The 22,758-nt window shown below is 37.7% G+C and overlaps 1 protein-coding gene across 3 annotated transcripts in view; it reads right to left on the reverse strand.

Moving 5' to 3' along the window:
* Positions 1-22,758, reverse strand: part of LOC111867229 (phospholipase ABHD3) — a 37,983-nt gene that overhangs the window by 5,788 nt on the left and 9,437 nt on the right. The window contains exons 2-8 of one of the 3 annotated variants that reach the window (XM_023856881.2): positions 19,770-19,939; positions 15,662-15,872; positions 13,612-13,724; positions 9,699-9,878; positions 8,423-8,477; positions 5,719-5,884; positions 520-723 (exon numbers count right to left, since the gene is read on the reverse strand). In XM_023856881.2, the coding sequence (XP_023712649.1) occupies positions 520-723; positions 5,719-5,884; positions 8,423-8,477; positions 9,699-9,878; positions 13,612-13,724; positions 15,662-15,872; positions 19,770-19,939 (1,099 nt within the window). Of the gene's footprint in view, positions 1-417; positions 724-1,643; positions 1,731-5,718; positions 5,885-8,422; positions 8,478-9,698; positions 9,879-13,611; positions 13,725-15,661; positions 15,873-19,769; positions 19,940-22,758 lie in introns of those variants that run through there. The other 2 variants (XM_023856880.2, XM_023856882.2) reach the window with 2 other exon arrangements.

A 22,758-nucleotide genomic window follows, 5' to 3' on the forward strand; every position in this document is an offset into this window, starting at 1 on the left:
TATAATAATAATAATAATAATGATAATAATAATGATAATAATAATAATAATAATAATAATGAAGAGAATGAATTGATGTATATAAAAATTAGAGATGACAGCTGCTGCAATATTCATCACAAGCTATTTTAATCTCAGGATACTCTGCACATTTTCTCTGACATGGAGGGGCTGACCATAAGTCCTGTAGCAACATAATTTCAATGTTGTGATTTGTAGAATTGAATAGGTTGTTCTTAAACCAAAGTTACTAAACCAAACTTAACTAGTGCAGTTAAAGTACCATAATGTGATCAGTATATTAAGATATTAAAAGCAGAATTAGATTGCAGTGGTTAATCAAATAAAACAATCAGTGGTGTTTTATATTTTAATTAAAGACACTTCCTGGCTGTGGCTGATGCCCCCCCCCCCCCCCCNCCCCCGCACTCATACTCGTCATCTTTTCCATGGCTGGCTGCCTTCCTTGTCCTGTGCTACTCATATACTGTATTTAAGGAAATAAAACTTAGGTCATACATGACGTAGTTGTAGGTTTCTTGACTATACCAATAAGATCTGAGCCATATTCAAACATGGCAGTGAAATACTGTGTGAAAAGGCGACACATATACTGCTCATGGAGCAGGGGAAAAAGACCTTCCAGGAACCCAATGTGACCACCACGTGCTGTTACAACAATAGCAACATGTTTGGAATCATTTGCTGCCTGAAGAGGAATTGCTGAAAAAAAATTAAACATAGCATAAGAATGAAATGCTAGTCTCATATCTGTACATGATTATAAAAGCAAATAATTTTTTAGAGTGAAGCAGGCATCCCCAGTTTTTGTTTATTTTTAATAATGGTTTAATAATATGGTTTTCCCCTTAAAATTATTTAACCAGAGTAAACAACAAGAGAAAGGTTGGGTTACTCAGGGAATAAGAAAGTCCAGTAAAAGGATGAGTTGGTTGACTAGTTTGCAAAAGAGAACAAATCTTATACAAAAAGAACAGAAGTATATACATAAATATCGAATGCTATACAAGAGAGTAATAAAGGAAGCTAAGGAGAGGGAAAATGACAGGCATATAGCTAATGAAAAAACAAAACTAGAGCAATGTGGCAAATAGCGAATAAGGAATTATGAAATAACCTGCAAAGGGAACTGGAATAGAACTAAAGTGCGGGACAAGGAAAGAGGCAAATCCACAGCGTATAGCTGAAATGTTTAATTTATATTTCGCGGACATAGTAGGAAAGCTTGTCAAGCAAAATAATAGTGCAATGTTGTGCTGTAAAGCACCACAGAGAATAAATACCTGTAATGAAATAATGTTTATTTGTCCAGTGACAGAAAACTAGATATTGGAAGTGGTGAAGAAATTAGGGGGAAATTTACAGCAGGTACCGATCAAATACGGGATTATGTGGTTAAAAATGTATAGAAGCGATTAAAACGCCATAGCCCACATTTATAACGCCTCTCTAGAAGCAGGTATTTTCCCAGAGAGATTTAGCAAAGGTAAAACCACTTCATAAAAAGGGAGACAAGAAGGATATGAAAAACTATAGACCATTATCCCTTTTATGTGCTTTCTTGAAAATCTTGGAAAAGTTGATGCATAATAGGTTACTCTCCTTTTTGACAAGAAATACCATGTTAACAGAGGCCCAACATGGATTTAGGATGAATAGGTCGACTGAGACTGCAATTTACTCTTTTCTAGCAACCATACAGGAATCAGCTGAGAAAAAAGAAAAAAAAACAGGTCAGAATTTTTTGTGATTTAACTAAAGCGTACGTGATGTGTTCAAAAAGTATCGAACCTTCTTTTTTCCCACGTAAACCAATGAAGTGCGGGAGGCTCCCTTCGGTGGAGATGTGGAGGGGACATTCATGCGCAGTCGTGAATTTTTTCCCGCCCGCAGAAAGCGTCAGTCGCTGGCAATCGGTCTATGAGTGAGGACGTGTAGTGAGCGCTCGTCGGATTCCAGTAAGGTGTAAAATGACGGAACAACATGAGCAGCAATATTGCATCAAATTTTGCCAAAAGCTTGGCGATACCCAAGTGGAAACCATTCGCAAGATTCAACAGGCTTTCGGGGACGATGCCATGAGCAACTCACAGATAAAGGAGTGGTACAACCGCTTCATAGATGGCTGCACATCAGTGGACAGCAAACCGCGTTCAGGCAGACCCTCAACAAGCCAAAATGAGAATGTCATTGAGCAAGTACGGACTTTGGTCATGGAGGACCGTCATATCACAGTCCGAGAACTTGCGAATGAGATAAGGGTAAGCATTGGATCGGTACATTCAATTTTGACCGAGGATTTGGGCATGAGGAGTGTGTCCGTGAAATTTGTACCGAAACTTCTAACAATGGAGCAGAAGCAACGCCGTCTGGAAATCGCACAGGACATGCTGGACAATGCAAACAGTAACTCCAACTTTCTGAACACCGTGATCACGGGCGATGAGTTGTGGGTTTATGGGTATGACCCGGAAACCAAGATGCAGTCGTCACAGTGGAAACATCCGACATCCCCGAGGCCAAAAAAAGCACGGCAGGTCCGCAGCAATGTCAAGGTCATGTTGACCGTTTTCTTCGACTCCCGTGGGGTTGTGCATCATGAGTATGCACCACAAGGCCAAACCATCACAAAGGAATACTACCAGGAGGTCCTTTGTCGCCTTCGTGATGCTGTGTGGTGCAAACGACCGGATCTGTGGGCAGCAAAAACTTGGCAGCTCCATCATGATAACGCACCCGCCCATTCTGCGCATCTGATTCAGACTTTCATCACCAAACACAACATCCCTGTGGTCAGTCAGGCTCCCTGCTCCCCCAACATGGCTCCGTGTGACTTTTGGCTATTTCCCAAGCTGAAAATGACGCTGAAAGGAACCTGATTTGAGTCAAGAGAAGACATCATGCGGAATGCAATGGCCCGGCTGATCACCATTCCAAAAGACGCATTCCAGAAGTGTTTCCAACAATGGCGGAAGTGCTGGGAGAAGTGTGTGCATTACCAAGGAGACTACTTTGAAGGGGATTAGGGTTTTGTACATACAAATTAATAAATGCATTTCTGCCGACCAAAGGTTCGATACTTTTTGAACTCACCACGTATGATGCCATAAATCATGACACCTTACTTTATAAACTACAAACATATGGAGTTAGAGGTGTGGCAAACTTATGGTTTAAATCGTATTTGGCTTACTGGAAGCAAGTTGTTGAAATAAGTTGCGATGGCAAAAAAATATACATCGGCTCCAAGAGAAATTAAATATGGAGTACCACAGGGTTCAGTGCTTGGACCATTATTATTTTTATTATACATAAATGATCTGCCTTTGAATATCAAAGAGGCGAAGATAGTTTTGCTTGCAGATGACATAAATATTCTGATAACAGCCGAAAACGGGCACATCCTGCATCAAAAGATAAATAAATTCATGAACGAGTTATATGGATGGTTCAATGCAAATAATCTTATATTGAATACTGAGAAAACAATAGCAATGACATTTAATAAGAGACGAGAAAGAGATTTGATGAAACCTCAAATCAAATTTGGCAAAATGGAGTGGAAAGCACATATGATGTTCTTAAGCTCAAAACTTCATAAAGTCTGTTACATCATAAAATCCCTTAGGGATGTAACAAGCCGACAGGTTATAAGGAGTATTTACTTTGCTCACTTCCATGTTTATTTGAAATATGGTTTAATTTTCTGGGGTAGCAACCTAAAAAGTAAAATTATATTAAATTGCAGAAACGAGTTGTTAGAATAATTAGTGGTGTAAGTAGTTTTCACTATTTCTAACATGTGGCATTGTTTTGTGCAATGTAAGAGATTTGATGGAACCTCAAATCAAATTTGGCAAAATGGAGATCTCCTAAATGAGAAATGAAATTTCTAGGTATACATGTTGGCGAGCATGCGAGGGGGGACCCAAAAATAACCGGAAACGACCTGTTGCGCGCGCATGCTTTGTAGTTATGAGTTGTGCTGCTAGGTGGTGTTAGCTGGGGGTCTCCCGCGACTATTAGTGAGCTGGCGTCAGTCTGAGTTAAGTGGCTTGTCTGTGGCGCTCTGTTGTGTGCATTCCTGTTTCAACCCTTTGGCGATTAGTGAGATGGCCGACCAGAAGGAACAAAGAGTGTGCGTGAAATTTATGAAGATCGTCGAAAGACCATTGACCAACTTTCTGAGGAAACGAACATCTCATGGAGCACGGTCCAGCGAATTTTAACCGAAGGTTTGCACATGAGACGGGTGTCTGCAAAATTTGTTCCTCGCTTGCTCGGAGATGACCAAAGAGAAAACCGCGTGAATGTTTGCCGCGACTTGAAGAGTGAAGTGCAGTTTTCCCTAACAGAAAGCAAAATTTCACGCACACTCTTTGTTCCTTCTGGTCGGCCATCTCACTAATCGCCAAAGGGTTGAAACAGGAACGCACACAACAGAGCACCACAGACAAACCACTTAACTCAGACTGACGCCAGCTCACTAACAGTCGCGGGAGACCTCCAGCTAACACCACCTAGCAGCACAACTCGTAACTACAAAGCATGCGCGCGCAACAGGTCGTTTCCGGTTATTTTTGGGTCCCCCTTCGTATGGAGTGGAAAGCACATATGATGTTCTTAATCTCAAAACTTCATAAAGTCTGTTACATGATAAAATCCCTTAGGGATATAACAAGCCAACAGGTTATAAGGAGTATTTACTTTGCTCACTTCCATGTTTATTTGAAATATGGTTTAATTTTCTGGGGTAGCGACCCAAAAAGTAAAATTATATTTAAATTGCAGAAACGAATTGTTAGAATAATTAGTGGTGTAAGTAGTTTTCACTATTTCTAACATGTGGCATTGTTTTGTGTAATGTATATCTTTCTGTAAAAGGATTAACAGGATGCTCCACTGTTTTTCAACCAGTAGACCCCAGACCAAAACTGGTGGTTCACACATGAAAACTTTCTTCATTGTTTTCTTTTAGTGACTAAACAGCTTATGTTGAACATTACTAGATTCTGTGCAGAGGTCTAACCAGATAAGTCAAATATGGTTAATTTCCTTTCTGTTATACATTGAATTGATCACATCAGAAATCACTGACACTAAATTATTTCACATGCCTTCACGCATACCTTTAATTGTGAATGTTTATGTTGATGATATCTGTTCAAATTTAATATCACATGAAGGTGTTAATTTTTATATTGTAAAGAAACACATTCTATTTGTAACCATCAGTGGTGCACATTATTATTTGTACTGTACAATATGAAACAAATTGGATAGCTGTTGCTTTTTTACAGCCGTAAAACAAAAATGGTTGGGAACATAAGTAAAGTGGGTAAGATGTTGCCTGCCATCACAATAAACAGTAATGACACTAGTGATTACTACCACTGTAAACTTCAACTGGTGAAAAGTTATGTTACGTTACTTCCACTAAATAAAAACCATCTGCCACAACATACACATTCAATCAACAAATGACCAGTTCCACCTGCAAGTTCTATATTTCATGAGTAAGTTGTAACTCTTAAATTCTGATATGAACGTGGACATGAACTGTGAAATTTGCAATGCCTTTTAACATTGGTAAACATCAATGAAAACAGCAGGTTTGAAATTATCTTCTATTAATTAAATCTGCATGTTGTATAACAATGGAATTTTTAAAATTCAATTTAGTTTCTTAAGATTTACCTTCAAAAGGCTGAAAGGGGTCATCCCCAGCACTGAGGCACAATAATGGAACTTCAATTTTATGTAGTTTATCATGGATAGTAGCATCTGTATAGTAGGACTCCACATCTTTGTAGCCAAACTGTTTTGTGGTGTATGATGAATCAAATTCACGTATAGTCTTGCTCTGGTGTGACAAGAGATAAATGATTAGATGCTGCCTAAGGCCATTATCTATTATAAAACTATATACAAGGTGATTTATTAAAATGGTAAAGCTGTAAATTCAAGTTAAATGAATGATACACTGCACCCCCACCCTAAGCTTAAGCCTCTTATATTTTCGGTATAACCTCTGCCTGCTGCCTGCACAATTTTGTTATGTAATCATAAATATATGGTACTTGGAAAGCCATGTACAACTTGCAGACCGGTGTACACTTTGGAAATTGAATTGTGCATGCTGCACAGCTGGTAGGTGATCTGATTCCAGAATGTCAGAGACAATGACTTCTTTCAGCTGGACATTCTTCTGTATAACAATATTGAGCACGTCACCATTTCCTGCAGAAGTAATGAGTGGGACATTGTGATGCTGAAAACTCAAACTTGTTTAAATGCAGTAAATTCAGTAGTTTCACACCTGAAGGGTTGGAAACTATGCTATTCCAAAATGGATGTTTAGTATTCAGATCTCCTGTCAGTAGTGACTTATGTCTAAAGCTTAAGAGCTCAGTGATGTCTGCATCATTCCAGCTGTGGTCTGGTGACTTACAAACTGCTGCAAGTAGCACTTCATTATTACCAATCAGTACGCAAACCCCTGTCGCTTCTATTGAAACAAGCAGAGGCAGGTCAACATAGTTGTGGGGAATGCTTTTTTTCTTCCTGGGAAGCAGCTGGTTCAATAAAAGTGACAATTTGGAACAAAGCACCTCTTGCGGGGTTTGAGAAGTATCTCTGACAGCACAGCCACCATCTATAAAGTCTTGCAGCTGTTTACTTAGCTCATAGCGCTGCCTCCAAACACCATTTGCATTAAATACTATGACTTTGAGCAGCCTATGAACTCTAGCAGCCATTTTGTAGTGGTTTATGGGCTCATAACTGACTCATTATATAATCCTGGCACAGACTCAACAGAAAACACTGCGTTGCTAACAGTTCTTCTATTACTGAATGCTGCTTTGTTGCTGTGGAAATGTGATTACTAGAGTGTTGGTCAGCAACGGCCACATACATTTATTCCACTATTCTGGCTTTCAGCCATCTTGACTATGATCCATTCTTAGCTGGTTTTCTTTTCAGCTTCCATCTGTTCTATGATGTCTGCCAGACATTCTAAACCTGCCATGATTATCAGTCACTTGCATTCCAATCCAATGCACAATTCAGTAAGTATGACAGTCCAATTCAATAATACCATGCCTGGCACCAGTTGTCATGATTTTAGTGATCAGACGAGGGGTTTGGACTGGTAATTGGATTCATATGACTCCTAAAACTTGTCACTTCAAGTAATTATAGCAATCTAGTTAATTTGTGCACTTTACAAATCACTACAGCCCACACTAAGTCTTCTCAGTTTGTCTTCATTGGTGGCTGCCTGGTAATGAATCCCAACAATGCTCTCTTCTGATTACAGCTTCACTGGCTGGCAATTGTCTCACTACCAACCCATTGGTCCTAGTGTGTCTATTCTTAGCTCATGACTGACTCATTATATAACCTTAGCATGGACTCAATAGAAAACACTACATTGCTAACAGTTCTCCTCTTGTTAAGTGCTGATTCATTGCTGTGGAAACATGTTCACCATGCCGTTGTCTAGTAATAGCCACATCCATTCACTCTAGTATTCTGGCTTTCAGCCGTTATGTCATAGTATACTTATAGCAAACTCCTCACTAGTGCAGTTACAGTTAATCTGGATCAAAATATGAAAAATGCTCTTCACAGCTGAATGCACACTTTAAAAGACATTTAATTTAGGAAGTCAGATGAGTGACTTGTCTGTTCTGACAAAAATTGACAGTTTCTTCAAACTTGCATTGTTACATTAAAAACAAATATAACTTCTGAGTCTTGTACTGTTGAATAAAGGTCCTGCTTTTAATAGATTCTAAATAATGACTCTACAATGATACTTTTGTATTTATTTTCATCAGAACCATTTATATCATTAAATTTTCCATTTATTTGTGTTCTAAGTTATTTTATCTCTAAGGGCTACCTTTTGCTTCACTAATCCAGATGACCTCCCCCCAATTACAGAACTATAAGGTATATTTTGGACTCTATCCATCGTCTGGTAAATATAAGACAAAAAACCACAACATTTTGGAGACTGGATCTGTCTTCATCCTCAGGTGGATGGGGCAAGATAGACCTACTCAGTTGGGCCCATTAGAAAGAGCTAGTCTCAATCATGGACAAACCCCGGTCAGTAGAGAAGAGAACAAACCAGGGTTTGTCCAGTGATTGAGACTAGCTTGTTCTAACGGGCCCAACTGAGTAGGTCTCTCTTGCCCCATCCACCTGAGGATGGAGACAGATCCAGTCTCCAAAACGTGATTTTTTGTCTTATATATACCAGATGATGGATAGAGTCCAAAATATACCTTATACTTCTGTACAGCATACACCATCGTCAGAATCCTTTAAAGTCTATTTCCCCCCAATTAATCTAGATTAGCGAGGGCTTACTATAGAGCAGAAATCTTACCCTCAAAACCTCTTCAAGATCCCATGGTCCATGTGGTACTTTATCACGTTTTAGTCTGTCAAAAGAAGAAATGTTAGCTATTATTCTCAGTACCTTTTATTTCATTCAAAGTATCATTACTAGATAACCCAATATGGATCTTCATTTGACAATGAAGGACCTAGACCCTAAAATATATGTGTAACTGGGAAAGAAAAATGATCTGTAAACAATTTTAAGTTATTAATATCTTTTCACATCTTTTATATTTCATGATTATGTAATGGTCCTCACGTTGTGGTCTTGTTATGAGTAAACACTTCTTGTAGCCAACAGAAATGCTGCATATGTGGGGCAAAGTTACAATGGTTATCCACAACATCCCATAAGTTTCTGCATACCAACTGAACATGCAGCTCCATGCATTATGCAACTTCTGTTTCTTCTTCACTATGTATGTGTTCCAGGTAACAAATAATTTAAATTCCTTCTCAAATTAGCCTAAGATGTAAATGAATTGTTCATCCCTTTGCTGTACTATTTAAATTCATTATATTCTGACACCCAAAGGCTAATTAATTTAAATGTCCCTCACCTATCTTATGTTATGGACAGTAGAAAATGTAATGCTACTATGTTCCATTCCATTACATGCAGCACAGGATTTGACTTTGCATCATATCCGTTTGAAAGTATTGTCACGTGACAGAGTGACTACAGACAGGGTTTGGGTTGCTAATTGGAACTACTGATCACTTACATATCGTAATTACAATAACTAAAACAAACTCACTGGTTTACACACTCTAAAGGTGCACACATAAAGTCTTCTATGATTTCAGTAGTTGTAATGATCTTAACTCTGTCCTCCACTTGCATCCCTACCATTTGGCACATATCCCACAACTGAACTAAGCTCTAAACTTCATTCCACTTATAACCACTTGGCACAGGCTAACAGAAAACAGCTCTTCTATTGTTGAGTACATGTCTGTTGGGGTTCCAATGTGATTGCTACTCAGCCAGTTCGTTTCATGGTCTTTACCTAGCAAATGGGTCTATACACTACAGTATTATGTATGCTATTAAAATGTTCTGGTTCTTAAGGCAAAGAGAAGATTATTCAACTCGACAGTATATGCATTATCTGTACTACGATATAGTGAAGGTAAACTCCATTCATTCTTAACCTCAGCCCCTGGTATGGAATGCACACAAGCCCCTAGGCTAAGAGGTAAAATTACAGTTCAAGTAAGTTTTCCAAATTCCAAATTAAGTCATAGCAAATAAACTATACCTTTCAATATTTCTGCAGAGGCCACCGGCAAGATGTCTATTCAACATTAAGTTTACAATTGGTTTCTCAATACTCTCTGTGCCTTTAAAGACATTCCAAGGTACTGATATTACCATAGCAGCTGAGATTGGTTTGTCTGGTTTAGAAAACTGTGATGCCAAGTAGTTGCCTAATATGAGTCTGTAAGGAATCAACCAAAGAACATGAGAACTGATGCTCTCTCATTCGTAAATATTAACATTATGATGTTCCAGGATGTGATGCCAAATACTGTGGCAGACAGATATCACCACTTTGATGAAACCTGCTACCTCCACCTTCAGCTGCCACGATGCAGAAGACTGTAATCTTAACCACAAAGCATGTTAAAGTCCTTAGTTTTCATATAGAAACAAATTTAATATTCTGCATTCCTGTTGCATTCACTTTGTGATGAAATTTAAATTGAACATTTTAACTGTAATGATGAATTCTGGCTGGTAATCAGACATGGCAAAGGAAAGCAAAAAAAGACTTTCTTGCTGCACATGTCAAATTTTGTGTGATGCAATATCATAAATATGGCTACTTTTCCATCGAAAACATTCCTTTTGGGTGTTAATAAGTTCTAGAATGCCAAAGACATGAAAATGTGAGGTTATATTTTAACAGAAAAATCAGAACCAGCCCCTACAATATCAAGTTTTGTCAAGTCTGCTGGTTAAAATACAGAACAATTAACAGGCTTTACAGCTATACATGAATCACACAGACATACGAGTACACATGATAATATTTATATCTCATTGGCGTCTCTCAATGTTAGGTGGGTCCCTGTCACCCTGGCATGGCTCGTCCTCAGGTTGCGGATGGAGGAGACGCCCTCCAGTTTTGGAGGGAAGCTGTGGATATATTGAATAAACAGTCGCAGACAGCCGACAAGGGGTGGTCCTCCAGCTTAGGNCTAAAGAAGATGGATATGAGATTCAGAACCCAGAACATTAGAAGTATGTATAGGGCAGGTTTGCTCAGGGCAGTGGCAGAAGAAATCTTAAACTATAAGTCAGATTTAGTGGGCGTACAGGAGGTCAGATGGGATGGAGGGGGCATCACACCGGCAGGAGACTATACATTTTTCTATGGAAAGGGGAATGAAAATCATGAATTAGGTACAGGCTTTTTCGTACATAAGAGAATCATATCAGCAGTTAAGAGGTTAGAGTTCATTAGTGATAGGATATCATATATAATACTAAAAGGTCGCTGATGTGATATCATTGTTATGAATGTTCACATCCCAACATAAGATAAAATTGATGACATAAAGGATAGATTGTATAAAGAACTAGAACGTGTATTTGATAAATTCCCAAAGCACCCTATCAAAATTTTGTTAGGAGATTTCAATGCCAAAGTAGGGAGGGAAGAAATTTTCAAACCAATGATTAGGAATGAGAATTTGCATGAAATTAGTAATGATAACGGAGTTAGAGCAGTAAACTTTGCCACATCAAAAAATCTTACTGTCAAAAGTACAATGTTCCCACATCATAACATCCATAAATTTACTTGGATATCTCTTGATGGGAAGATACACAATCAAATATACCATATTTTGACAGACAGGAGATGGCACTCAAGTATACTTGATGTCCGATCATTCAGGGCAGCAGATTGTGATACTGACCACTACCTGGTGGTGGCAAAGGTTAGGGAAAGACTGGCAGTGAGCAAACAAACGACACACACACACACAGTTCATATGGAGAGGTTCAATCTCAAGAAATGAAATGTGGCAGTGGGTAAAGAGCAGTACCGTGTTGAAATCTCAAATAGGTTTGCAGCTTTGGAAAACTTGGACAATGAAGTGGATGTTAATAAAACTTGGGAAACTATTAGAGAGAATATAAAAATGTCTTTGAACAACGATAACAGATCGAAACCTGATTCAGGAGGAAATTAAGAGGCGATTGCACTTGAGGAATGTTTGCTACCATTCAGTCCAGAACCTTTTGTCTTCTCGTCTGTTGTCCAAAAACATAAAAATTAGAATATACAAAATTATAATTTTGCCTGTGGTTCTCTATGGATGTGAAACTTGGTCTCTGACATTAAGGGAGGAACATAGACTGAGGGTGTTAGAGAACAGGGTGTTGAGGAGAATATTTGGACCAAAGGGAGACGAAGTTATAGGAGGTTGGAGAAAACTGCATAATGAGGAGCTTCATTACTTGTACTCTTCTCCAAGTATAATTAGAATGATCAAGTCATGGAGGATGAGGTGGGCAGGGCATGTAGCACGAATGGGGGAGATGAGGAATGCATATAGGATATTGGTGGGAAAGCCAGAAGGAAAGAGACCACAGGGAAGACCAAGGCATAGGTGGTTGGACAATATTAGAATGGATCTTAGAGAGACAGGATGGGATGATATGGATTGGATAGATCTGGCTCAGGATAGGGACCAGTAGAGTGTTCTTGTGAACACAGTGATGAACCTTTGGGTTCCATAAAATGCTGGGAAATTCTTGAGAAGCTTCAGAATTGGCAGCTCCTCAAGAAGGGCTCAGCTCCATGAGTAAGTAAAGTAAGGTGGTGTCTCTCATTATTCCACTAACTGGCAATGGTACAGTTCAGGCAGTTAGTTGCAAGCTTCCAAATTTGGCAGCCTTGATTTGGTTCTAGGTCTGGTTGCGTGGGATTTGACGTAGACAAAATGTACCTGGGGCAGATCTTCTCCAAGTACTTTGGTTTCCTCTGCCAATTTCCACTACACCAAGTACTCCATATTCAATACTGATCACACTGTTAAATAACCAACTTACATAAAACAAATCCATGGTTGTGATGAACCTTCTTTGGGGGGCTGGTCAGTACAAGAGTTTCCAGGTCCACAGTTGTTCTACAGTTGATCAATCAACAAAATCTAGCACTGGATCAATCACTAAATTTACAGCGCACTGACAGCACTATGCAACTGATTTTCATAAGATAATTAAGATTAAAAATAGAGAAAACTGATTAATTTCTAGGTTTATGTAGTGAAATAAGTGGAACTAGTATTATTCCTGTTTCCTGTTCCTCTGTGCATAAAATTTAAGGTATAAATAGTGGATTTATTCCAGAACATCAGATGTTTAGAAGTTTTACACAGAAGGATGGTGAAGATTCAGAATAATAATGGCACTATACTGAAACTTCTCACGAATGTCACTTTTGGTGTCAACTTGATACTCATGAAGTGTCAAGATATTATTCTTGTTGAATCCAATGGGTGGACATGTGGCAGCTGAACACTTGTTGAATTAACTTACTTGCAGAGGGGTACCTCTGTTCATTAACACATTATGAAAAAAAAAGTCAGTTTTTGTTAATGTGTCTGAACTGGTTAATAACCATTCGCACTTCTTCCAGTTCAGACACAGCTAATGAACTTCTATTGGACCATAAGGAGGTACATGCCAGAAGACAGTACACAAACCTCAATTTTGACACATTATTAATTATCTGTGTGACAGACATGTAAGTATAATTCCTGTTAAACTGGCACAGACAGGATGCAACACATGCGGGGAGGGGATAATTAATTTCCAAACAAACCAACAATTCATCTTTATGCTTTCTCTCTCTCTCTCTCTCTCTCTGGCTCTACAGCCTTTCTTTGGACCTTGGCCACTTTATCAGTTTCTTAATTCAATACACAGTCAGGACTCTTTGGATGGGGGACCAGCCTGTCACATGGCCGCTACCTACACATAGAACAAACAGAAATACAGAATAAATGCACATGGACATCCATGCCTTGAGTGGGATTCAAACTCCCGATACTGGCAAAAATTATCTGGCAACTTGTTGTTTGTTCTTAACCTTTCTAAGTGTCCAGTACCACAGATTGTAACACATCACACATATTACTGATTAAAAATCAACATACCCTCCCATAGAAACACCAGCTGCTACAAGAGGGATTCCAGGATTCAGTGATCTAACATGATTCACAACTTCTGATAAATCATCACACTTTGAAGCGCAGTATGTTCTTGGTGTCTGCAATAACAATATACAATTCAAATCCAGCAACCTGACAGTGGAAAAACTGTTATATGTTTTGAAATTTATGTAATATGAACACTATGTAGTCATGTAAATATATAAATTAATTATTAATCTTCATTAATCATTATTACTCGTGTATATATATATATATCTCATTAATTAATTTAAAGCTTTTCTTATTTAATAAGAAATTATAGGCTTACAGTAACATCATTTCTGTGTGCTGACCCATACTCTTGTATAAACTTCTGAACCAAATGAACTTGCTATAGTATTGTGACATGTTGACCCCTACCTCCCCAGCTGCACGTAGCGGTAACGTAGCGCTCGCGTAATAGGCGAGTAATCACCCGCATCCTGGTAGCTATGCAACGCGCGGTGTCGTCACGAGTGGAGCCGACATTAGCCAAGTCCCCGCGACCTTGAAGCTATGCAAAGCGAATCAACAGCGGTGACGTCACCGAGGGATATCGCGGTTGCTAGGCAGCAGTCAACAACTCCGGACAGAATGGCTAGCAACACGGCACCAGACGATAATTGTCTGATCGAGGCTACATGAGGAGCAGCGAAGGCTATTCACAGTCAGTCCTGGAGCTACCTCCGAGTGAGTCCTCGAGCTACCTCCGAGTTAGTTTCGAGTTAGCCAGCAACTAGTCAGTTGTATTCTGGCATTTGGAGTGTACTATTTGTGATACTGCAGATAGCAGTAATCGTAAATCTGTAATTTGGGTGATTGTAAGAGCGGATGTGAAATAAAATTTGCTACATCAAGTACATCGTGAAGTTATTCGTCATGATATACGCCCAATACGCAACAGTATCATATCACTGTGGGCTATCTACCTTCATATTTTTTTAATTTCCTACTGTCATTAATATCAACATGGTGGTGTGAACATATGGGATAGTACTGACACTAATACCACTATTATTGTACTAACATAGGATCACAAAATTTTGTGTGGTAGTAGAGCTTCAAAAATAAAAATACATTTATGAAGGTTGTGTGTATGTGTGCACGTGGCATTCATTTAGGAATGCTAAAGTATCTATGGGTAAATTACATAGCATAAACGGTAGAATGAGTGATGAACTGGAAAGGATTTTGAAGGAAGCAGTCATGGCCTAATTGAGGTACTATCTTGGCCTTTGCCTGGAAGGACTGCGAAAACCATGAATAACCTTAGAATAATCTGTCCTGGATGACATTCAAACTGAGCACCTCTCAAGTATGTGTCTAGAGCATTATTGCTATGCCAACCACCGTTTGTTTTTGTATAATGCAAAACAACAACACAATGACCATGTAGAATATATTTTTAACACAAAATTTTATTAAGTTATGGACTACTGGAGCTAGGAATTTGAAATCTTTATGTACAGAAATATAAATTCACCTAAAAATTCAACCTAAAATATTGTCTTTTAAAGTTACAAATGAGGTGTTGGTGCAAACTTCTGAGGCTGTATTTAACTAATTCAACATAGTAAGAGTCTGTACTAATGAAAATAATGCACAGAAATGGATAATTAAATTATATTAATATTAATTTGAATTTCTTGCTAATATCACGATATAAAATTGAAAGAATCTGAAAGAAATGGAAATAAAAACTTTTGTCAGAAGTTCTTTTTAAGTTTCATCACAGTTTTAACATAGCCTTTTCTTGACTAGTCAATGGCTATTCAGCATTTAAATTAGATTTCTGCTGTTCTGGAATCCTGAAATTCATCACTGTTACCAGAAAAACCTGACTAAGGAACACTACAAAGAATAGCCTGTACAGTTCCCATAAGGGTTTTCTTAATTTTATCCACTCATTTATATCCTTTTAAGTGTTACTGTTTATAATTATGACACTGTGAACCAAAGAAGCCATAATAGGAGCTATGCATCATTTCCAACAGCCGCTTATTCACATCATCACCTTCAAAGAAATCCCACCGAGACCTCTGTTGTTGAAGACAACCACTCTTAATTTGATGCGCCTGGCTGAATTTACTAGGCACTTAACATATTCAGCCTGGCTTTCCCCTGTCAAACCAGGAAGAATGAGAACAACTGGCGCACTGCCTGGACAGCCATCTTCCAACCAATCCAATGCCACTTGTCCACCATCACTCAACTTCAAGATCTCCCTGGAACAAAATTATCCTAAAATGAAGACAAAACTTTTGCTGTTTGCTGTTAATTATCAGAAGACTTATAAAAAGATTTATTTAAAGTAAACGTGAAAGACAAGGAATACATGAAGATCGTGTGACAGTCTGCCACAAAGCCTTTAGCTAGTCAAGTGAGAGGGACAAACATGACTTGTGTCAACTCACACTGGGCATGTTCAGGCTCATGGCACCGTCAATGGGCCAACAGCCTACATGCATTACAATTTCTCTCCAATATAGCCCCTGCTAATCTTTCAATAGCCACTGTGAAGTGAGCTTATGTGTTACATGTTTGTTGACTATAATCCCAAACCTGTACTGCTGTATTAAACATTCAATCAGTCATGTAACTCTTGTGTTGAAATGCCACGTGAATATGATACATTGAAACAGTGTTCACGTTTCATACTAATGCAAAGAATAAGGAAAAGATTCTGCCATCAATTTCAGGATGTTATAATTTCAAATAAAAACTACTTACTTACTTACTTATGAAGCTGAGTCCTTCTTGAGAAGCCAAATCTGCAGCTACTCAAGAATTTCCCAGCATTTTATGGAACCCGAAGGTTCATTAATGTGTTCACAAGAGCCTTCCACTGGTCCTTATCCTGAGACAGATCAATCCAATCCATACCATCCCATCCTATCTCTCTAAGATCCATTTTAATATTGTCCACCCACCTATGCCTTGGTCTTCCCATCCTTCTGGCTTTCCCACCAATATCCTATATGCATTCCTCTTCTACCCCATTCGTGTTACATATTCTGTCCACAATAAAAAACTACAGTATAAATCAATTTAGGCACACAAGTCAATACTGGCCAAAAAAGGAACTAAATAAAACACTGAGTACTCATTGGTGAGAATGTAGAGAAAATTAGTGCTAGGCTTGAATAACCCTTTCAGAAAGCTCTTTAGACACCTTGCACAGGAGACCAAGTTTAAACTTTAAGATTGTTATACTTCTGAAAAGGAACTTCATAAAGTGAATGTAAACTTTTTGTGCGGGTGCAAGGAATGTGTGCATAACAACAGGGAACATCTCTGGCATCTGCTTTGAACTAGGTTACCCTATGGGCCTGTCAATTGCGCTGTGGGTTTCGTCATGTGTGGAAAGAGTTGAAATGAGGAACGATCCTTCTGCTGAACTGGCTGAGTGACCTGTGGCAGGCTCTCACGCAACCTCTCTGCATAACATGTCTATTACACAAGCAAAGGTGATGGTATTGCAATCAAATTCACCAATAACAGCCACAATACTGTTAAACATAAACTATCAGCACTTTTAAATAACTGAGATAGCAGCTGTAAATCTTAGCTATTTTCATGATCTTAATGTGCTTCCTGGGGAGTAAAGGGCAGCCTCACCGCCATCTGTGTGCTGACTGTCTAGAGGAAATATGGGAGCTTTGACGTTTCACAATCCTATGGGTCTTCAAGCCCTGTTACAGGGATAGATTTACCTTTTAATGTGAAAGTAAGTTAATTTTCTATACAAACTCTGTATGGCCAGTTCAAGTAATACCATATGGAAAGATAAAAATATAGACTCTTTAATGCTTTAAACATTAACTACTCTAATGAAACAAAACTAAATAATGAGATTTCTAAGGGTTACTGTGGGCTGCAGAAGAACTGCTATACCTCAGACAACGGGCTCTGTTAAACATAATATGCAGATAATGAATCAACCACAATCAGAAACCTCTGGAGAATGAATTTTAAAATAATATGTCAAGGCCCTTAGATACTAAAGTTACATTGTAGAGATGCCTTGATTACCACTATGCATCTCTTGTGTTGAAATGTTAAGATGAAAGTTAGTAACAATTAAAATTTGCCCATGTCAGACCAGAATCAAAAGAGCTATGAACTGACAATAAATGTTTGGTAGGGAAAACTATTAAAATTACAACATAAAACATGACAGAACATGCAATATACCACAGCACTTACAAGACTAGGGATGTAATCACCTTTGCACCATAACAATGAAAACTGTGTCAGAAATCTTTTAAGAAAAAAATCAAAGTGTGTGTAAAGAGAATGCATACAACTTTAAAACAAAGGGACAAATTGTGTGCTTTTATGCTTGAATATTATGTTGTGAAATAGTTATATTATTTACTGATATAAGTCCTTAGTTGTACTGGCTAAATTAAGAAAATACAGTGAAATTCTTATTTAAATAATTGGGGGGGGGGGAAGCAGTAGCATACTTGGTTGAGGCACTTTGCTACAAGCCAGAAGGTCATGGGTTCAAGTCCCAATGAGGTCACTGGATTTTTTCAGTTGACCTAACCCTTCCAGCCGCACCATGACCCTGGGGTCGACTCAGCTTCTAACAGAAATTAGTACCAAAAATATTCTTGGAATACTTTGGGGGGTAAGGGGCGGCTGGTGCATAGGGCTGACAACCTTGCCACCATCTATGAGCCGATGGTCTAGAAAATGTGGGTACCTCAACATCTCACAACACTATGGGCCTCCATGGCCTGTTACAGGGATACCTTTACCTTTTCTGGAATAATGTTTTTGAACAGCACTAACTGGAAGAGGATCATAAATGGAAAAAACTTAATTCTGAGATTATGGAACTGGAATAACTGAAACTGAATACTAAATGAGTGAACACATTAAATATGCTTCCACTGCATTTATTTTCATATTCAGATATAATCATATATTTCTTAAATAAGAAATTTTGTAATATTAGATTTGGTTAAATTATTTTAATTTAATTTACGTTTGTTATGAGCCAGGACAGCTCAGACGGTATAGTGAGGGGCTATGGGCTGGATGGCCAGGGTTTGATTGCTGGCAGGAGAAAGAGATTTTTCTCTGTTCCTCAGAATCCAGACTGGCTCTGGGCTCCATGTGGCCTCTTATCCAATGGATACCAGGAGCTCTTTCCTCAGGAGTAAAGCGGCTGGAGCATGAAGATAACCACTCACCTCCAACTAGTGCTGAAATGAAGAATGGTGGAGGTACTCCTCCATCTTCATAGCATGGTGCTTAATTAATTTAGCACAGGTACAACTTTTTTATGTTTGTGTTGGTTTATTAACACATTCAGGACCAGAGGGGCCAATTGGCCCTCTACGTTTCTATAGCGTTGTGAACCGCGCGGGCCAATTGGCCCTTTTCTGACGCAGTATGTTGCAACCGAATATATCTCACTGCGTGGCCATGTTGCATCATAACTACTGCGTAGTTGGCCTTGGGAATGTTTGCTAGCTTAGCCAGTAACATGATCACGTTCATTTCCTGTCATAACCTAAAGAAAAAAGCCTTTGTTCGAGTTCAAGCTTCCACATATGAACCAGGAAGTTAGCAGTGCAACATGGATCAGAGACGAATGCAGTTGCAGGCGAAGCATTCTCACGGAGAACAAGAAATATTAGATTTGTTCTCCGATGCGCTATCAGATTTGCCAACTGCTTCGTCTTCTGATAGCGAGGCCAGCCTCAGTGAAAGTGACACTGACAGGGGCCACAGGGCCCACCAAAATAGTGTCCAGTGAAAGTGAGAGCTCCAATGTCACAAAGGGGAACGCTTCCAGAGATATCACATGTGCAAGCACTTCTAGGAGCTCTGGTAAGTGTTCTCCAAAAATTTTAGTTCATAAAATTAATTAGGAGATTTTATATTAATTTTTAAAGTGAACAGTGCACAAGTTAGGGTGCTAGGCTTAAAATCCCCGGTCTCCAGGGTGATTTAAATATTTAAACAACCGGTCCGCAATGTGTTAACCTTACATAATGCTACTTTTAATATAATACTAGTGACATATATGTCATATATGTTCACAGTAAGGATTATGTACATGTCATACTTCAAAATTGTTCCCTAATTCATCATTATTCACTTACCTTCGGTACTTTATATTAGGAAGAAGTCTTGACCGTATCAGACTTGCAAATACAGTCTGCGCTCTAGACTCAAAACACCAAAGTGTTGGCCAATACTTCTCGTGCAGTATTGGTACATGCGCCAACAAGAATGCTTTAAATTTTCCATTTGAACAAGCAAGAATTGGTTGCTGAAAGAAAAATGCATAAAATAAATTTAATCTTTAGTATTTTTAATTTAAAATGGTAAGAGGAAATTATGCATTTGCTTTGTCTGGTATTTTTAAAATTGTAAAAAAATTAAATTATTTCATGGCTTGAACCATTAGCACTCCTGAAATGTTTGAAGCACCATAAACATGTTTTTTTTTATCTGTTTGTCAAAATTCATTGAAATGAGAAAAATATGGCCATGGAAGGACCAAATTTTATATACACAGCATAGTTGGTTTCTGAATATATACAATTAAATGTAGTTTTACTTAAGTGAAACCATATCCCTCATATACTACTGACATAATAACTACCTCCTTGATGGATGATGACCTTTCTGAAAGCTTGATAGTTACTCAGATGATCAGTAAATCTCTTGCTTATATGAAATCTGAAGATTCATTGAAATGTTCATAAAATCCTGTCAGAGGACCTCATTTCATTTTTATTATCATTCAACAATCCATACATACAGGTATTACAACCATTTGGATAGGGAAATTGTCAGTTTTACATCTAATTCTCGTGCATATCTTTACAGTATATACTGTACCACCCTAATATAGGGGGTTTGTCATCTGAATAATATTATCTAGATCCAGTTACCATTAACTGCATTGTCCTCACACAAATACAACAAATTAATCAGCTACATATTACATTTACACACTTGATGAATCAAAAGACATAAATTCATCTACAGAATAAAAGGAATGTTTCAGCAAAAAAGATTTTAATTCCTTTTTAAATGAGTTAAAATTTTCCCTTTGTTTTATTTGATCGGGGACCTTATTATACAAACTAATTCCCATATTTATCACACTCCTCTTAAAAAGAACTGTATTACAATGCTGTACATGAAAATTTAATTTTCTTCATGTGTTATAATTATGAATGTCTGAATTTATTGACATAAAAGCCTTGTATTTTTTGATAAAGCATGTCACCTGCAATATATACAGAGAAGGCAATGTTAAAACATTGTAATCTTTAAAAATTTGTCTACATGATGTGCGACTACTAATACCACTAATCACTCAAAGAACCCGCTTTTGCAATTTAAAAATGCTTTTACTTTCCCCATCCCCACCCCACAATAAGATACCATTTCTCATACATGACTCAAAATTCGAAAAATAAATAATTTGTATCATATATGGACTCATTATTTCTTTTAATATTTTCACCATATAAATTACTTTGCATAGCTTTGCTTTTAGAAATTGAGCATGAGCGCACCATTTTAGGGTTTCTGTCATGTGAATTCCAAGAAATCTCAACTCTGACTGATATACTGTTTCTGTATTATTAAAAACTATTTGTGGTCTTATCGGATCTCTCCGCTGTTTTGAATGAAATGACATGGCAGATGTCTTTTAATATTTATTACAAGTTTATTTTTTTGAAACCATATTTCTAATCCTTTCATAACGTTCATTATTTTATATTGAAGGTCAAGTTCATCTTTTCCAGTAATTAACAAATTTGTATCGTCTGCATATAAAACCAGCTTTGCTCCTTGAACATTTTCTGTAAGATCATTAATGTATAGTAAAAATAAAAGCGGCCCCAACACTGATCCCTGTGGTACACCATACTTCACTTTCCTACATGATGAATTATAACTGGTTTTGACACTGCCGTCAGTGTTTTTTATTTCTACATATTGGATTCTGTTTGACAGGTAAGACCTGAACCACATATTTGGCACGCCTCTTATGCCATATGAGTCTAGTTTCTCTAAAAGTATATTATGGTCTATTACATCATATGCCTTTGATAAATCAAAAAATAATCCTATGGCATATAGGCCGTTACCTAAGGCCTCCTCTGTACTTTCAATAAAAGACTGACTTGCTGTGTCAGTTGATTTATTCTTTCTGAAGCCATTTTGTGCCTCTGTTAATATATTATTTTGAATTAAAAAGGCATTAGCCTATTATACATCAGTTTTTCTAATATTTTGGAAAGTGTCGATAAAATGGATATCCGCCTGTAGTTTTTAATATCATGATTTTCCCCTTTTTTGTGCAGAGGTATCACTTTAGCTAATTTTAATCTATGTGGGAAGGTGCCTGAGCTTAAAGAGGCATTGTAAATATGAGCCACTGGGCTTTTTACATAATTTATACAATTATTAACAAGATATTCTGGTATCTTGTCATATCCTGCAGATAATGTACATTTTAGACTATTTGTTACACACTCCATGTTATATTCAGTGACTGGATGGAAAAATGTGGTATTAGGGCAGCAGTTTATCCTTTGTTTCTGCTACTGTGTGTTTTTGTTGTTACTGGTGTTTTGACTTAAAAGGTCATCAGCTATTTCAACAAAGAAATTATTTAACATATCTGCCACACTTTGCGGATCTGATATTATTTTTGTACCGCTAAACAGCTGGATTTTCTTATCACCTTTACATGACTTACCAACTTTATTTTTTATTAAATGCCACATACCTTTCATTTTATTTTGAGACCTTGAAACATACTTATCATTTGCAAATTTTTTTGCGTCTTTCATAACACTCTTATAAATTTTTTTATATCTGGTGATATATTCCAGCATGTCCCTAGACAGAGTATGCTGTTTTTTAAAACCATTTAACAGTCTCATCCTTTTACCAGAATTTCTTATGCCTTGGGTAATCCATTTGTTTTTCCTTGTCATTTTCATATAAACAGTCTTTTTTGGAAATGCTATATTATAATAATAAAGGATTGTGTCCATAAAATCATTAAAACTAGCACTTGCATCATTCTCAAACCGTTGAATCCAGCCCACAACTTCACAT

The sequence above is a fragment of the Cryptotermes secundus genome, unplaced genomic scaffold, assembly GCF_002891405.2.
Source record: "Cryptotermes secundus unplaced genomic scaffold, Csec_1.0 scaffold945, whole genome shotgun sequence".
Lineage (NCBI taxonomy): Eukaryota > Metazoa > Arthropoda > Insecta > Blattodea > Kalotermitidae > Cryptotermes > Cryptotermes secundus.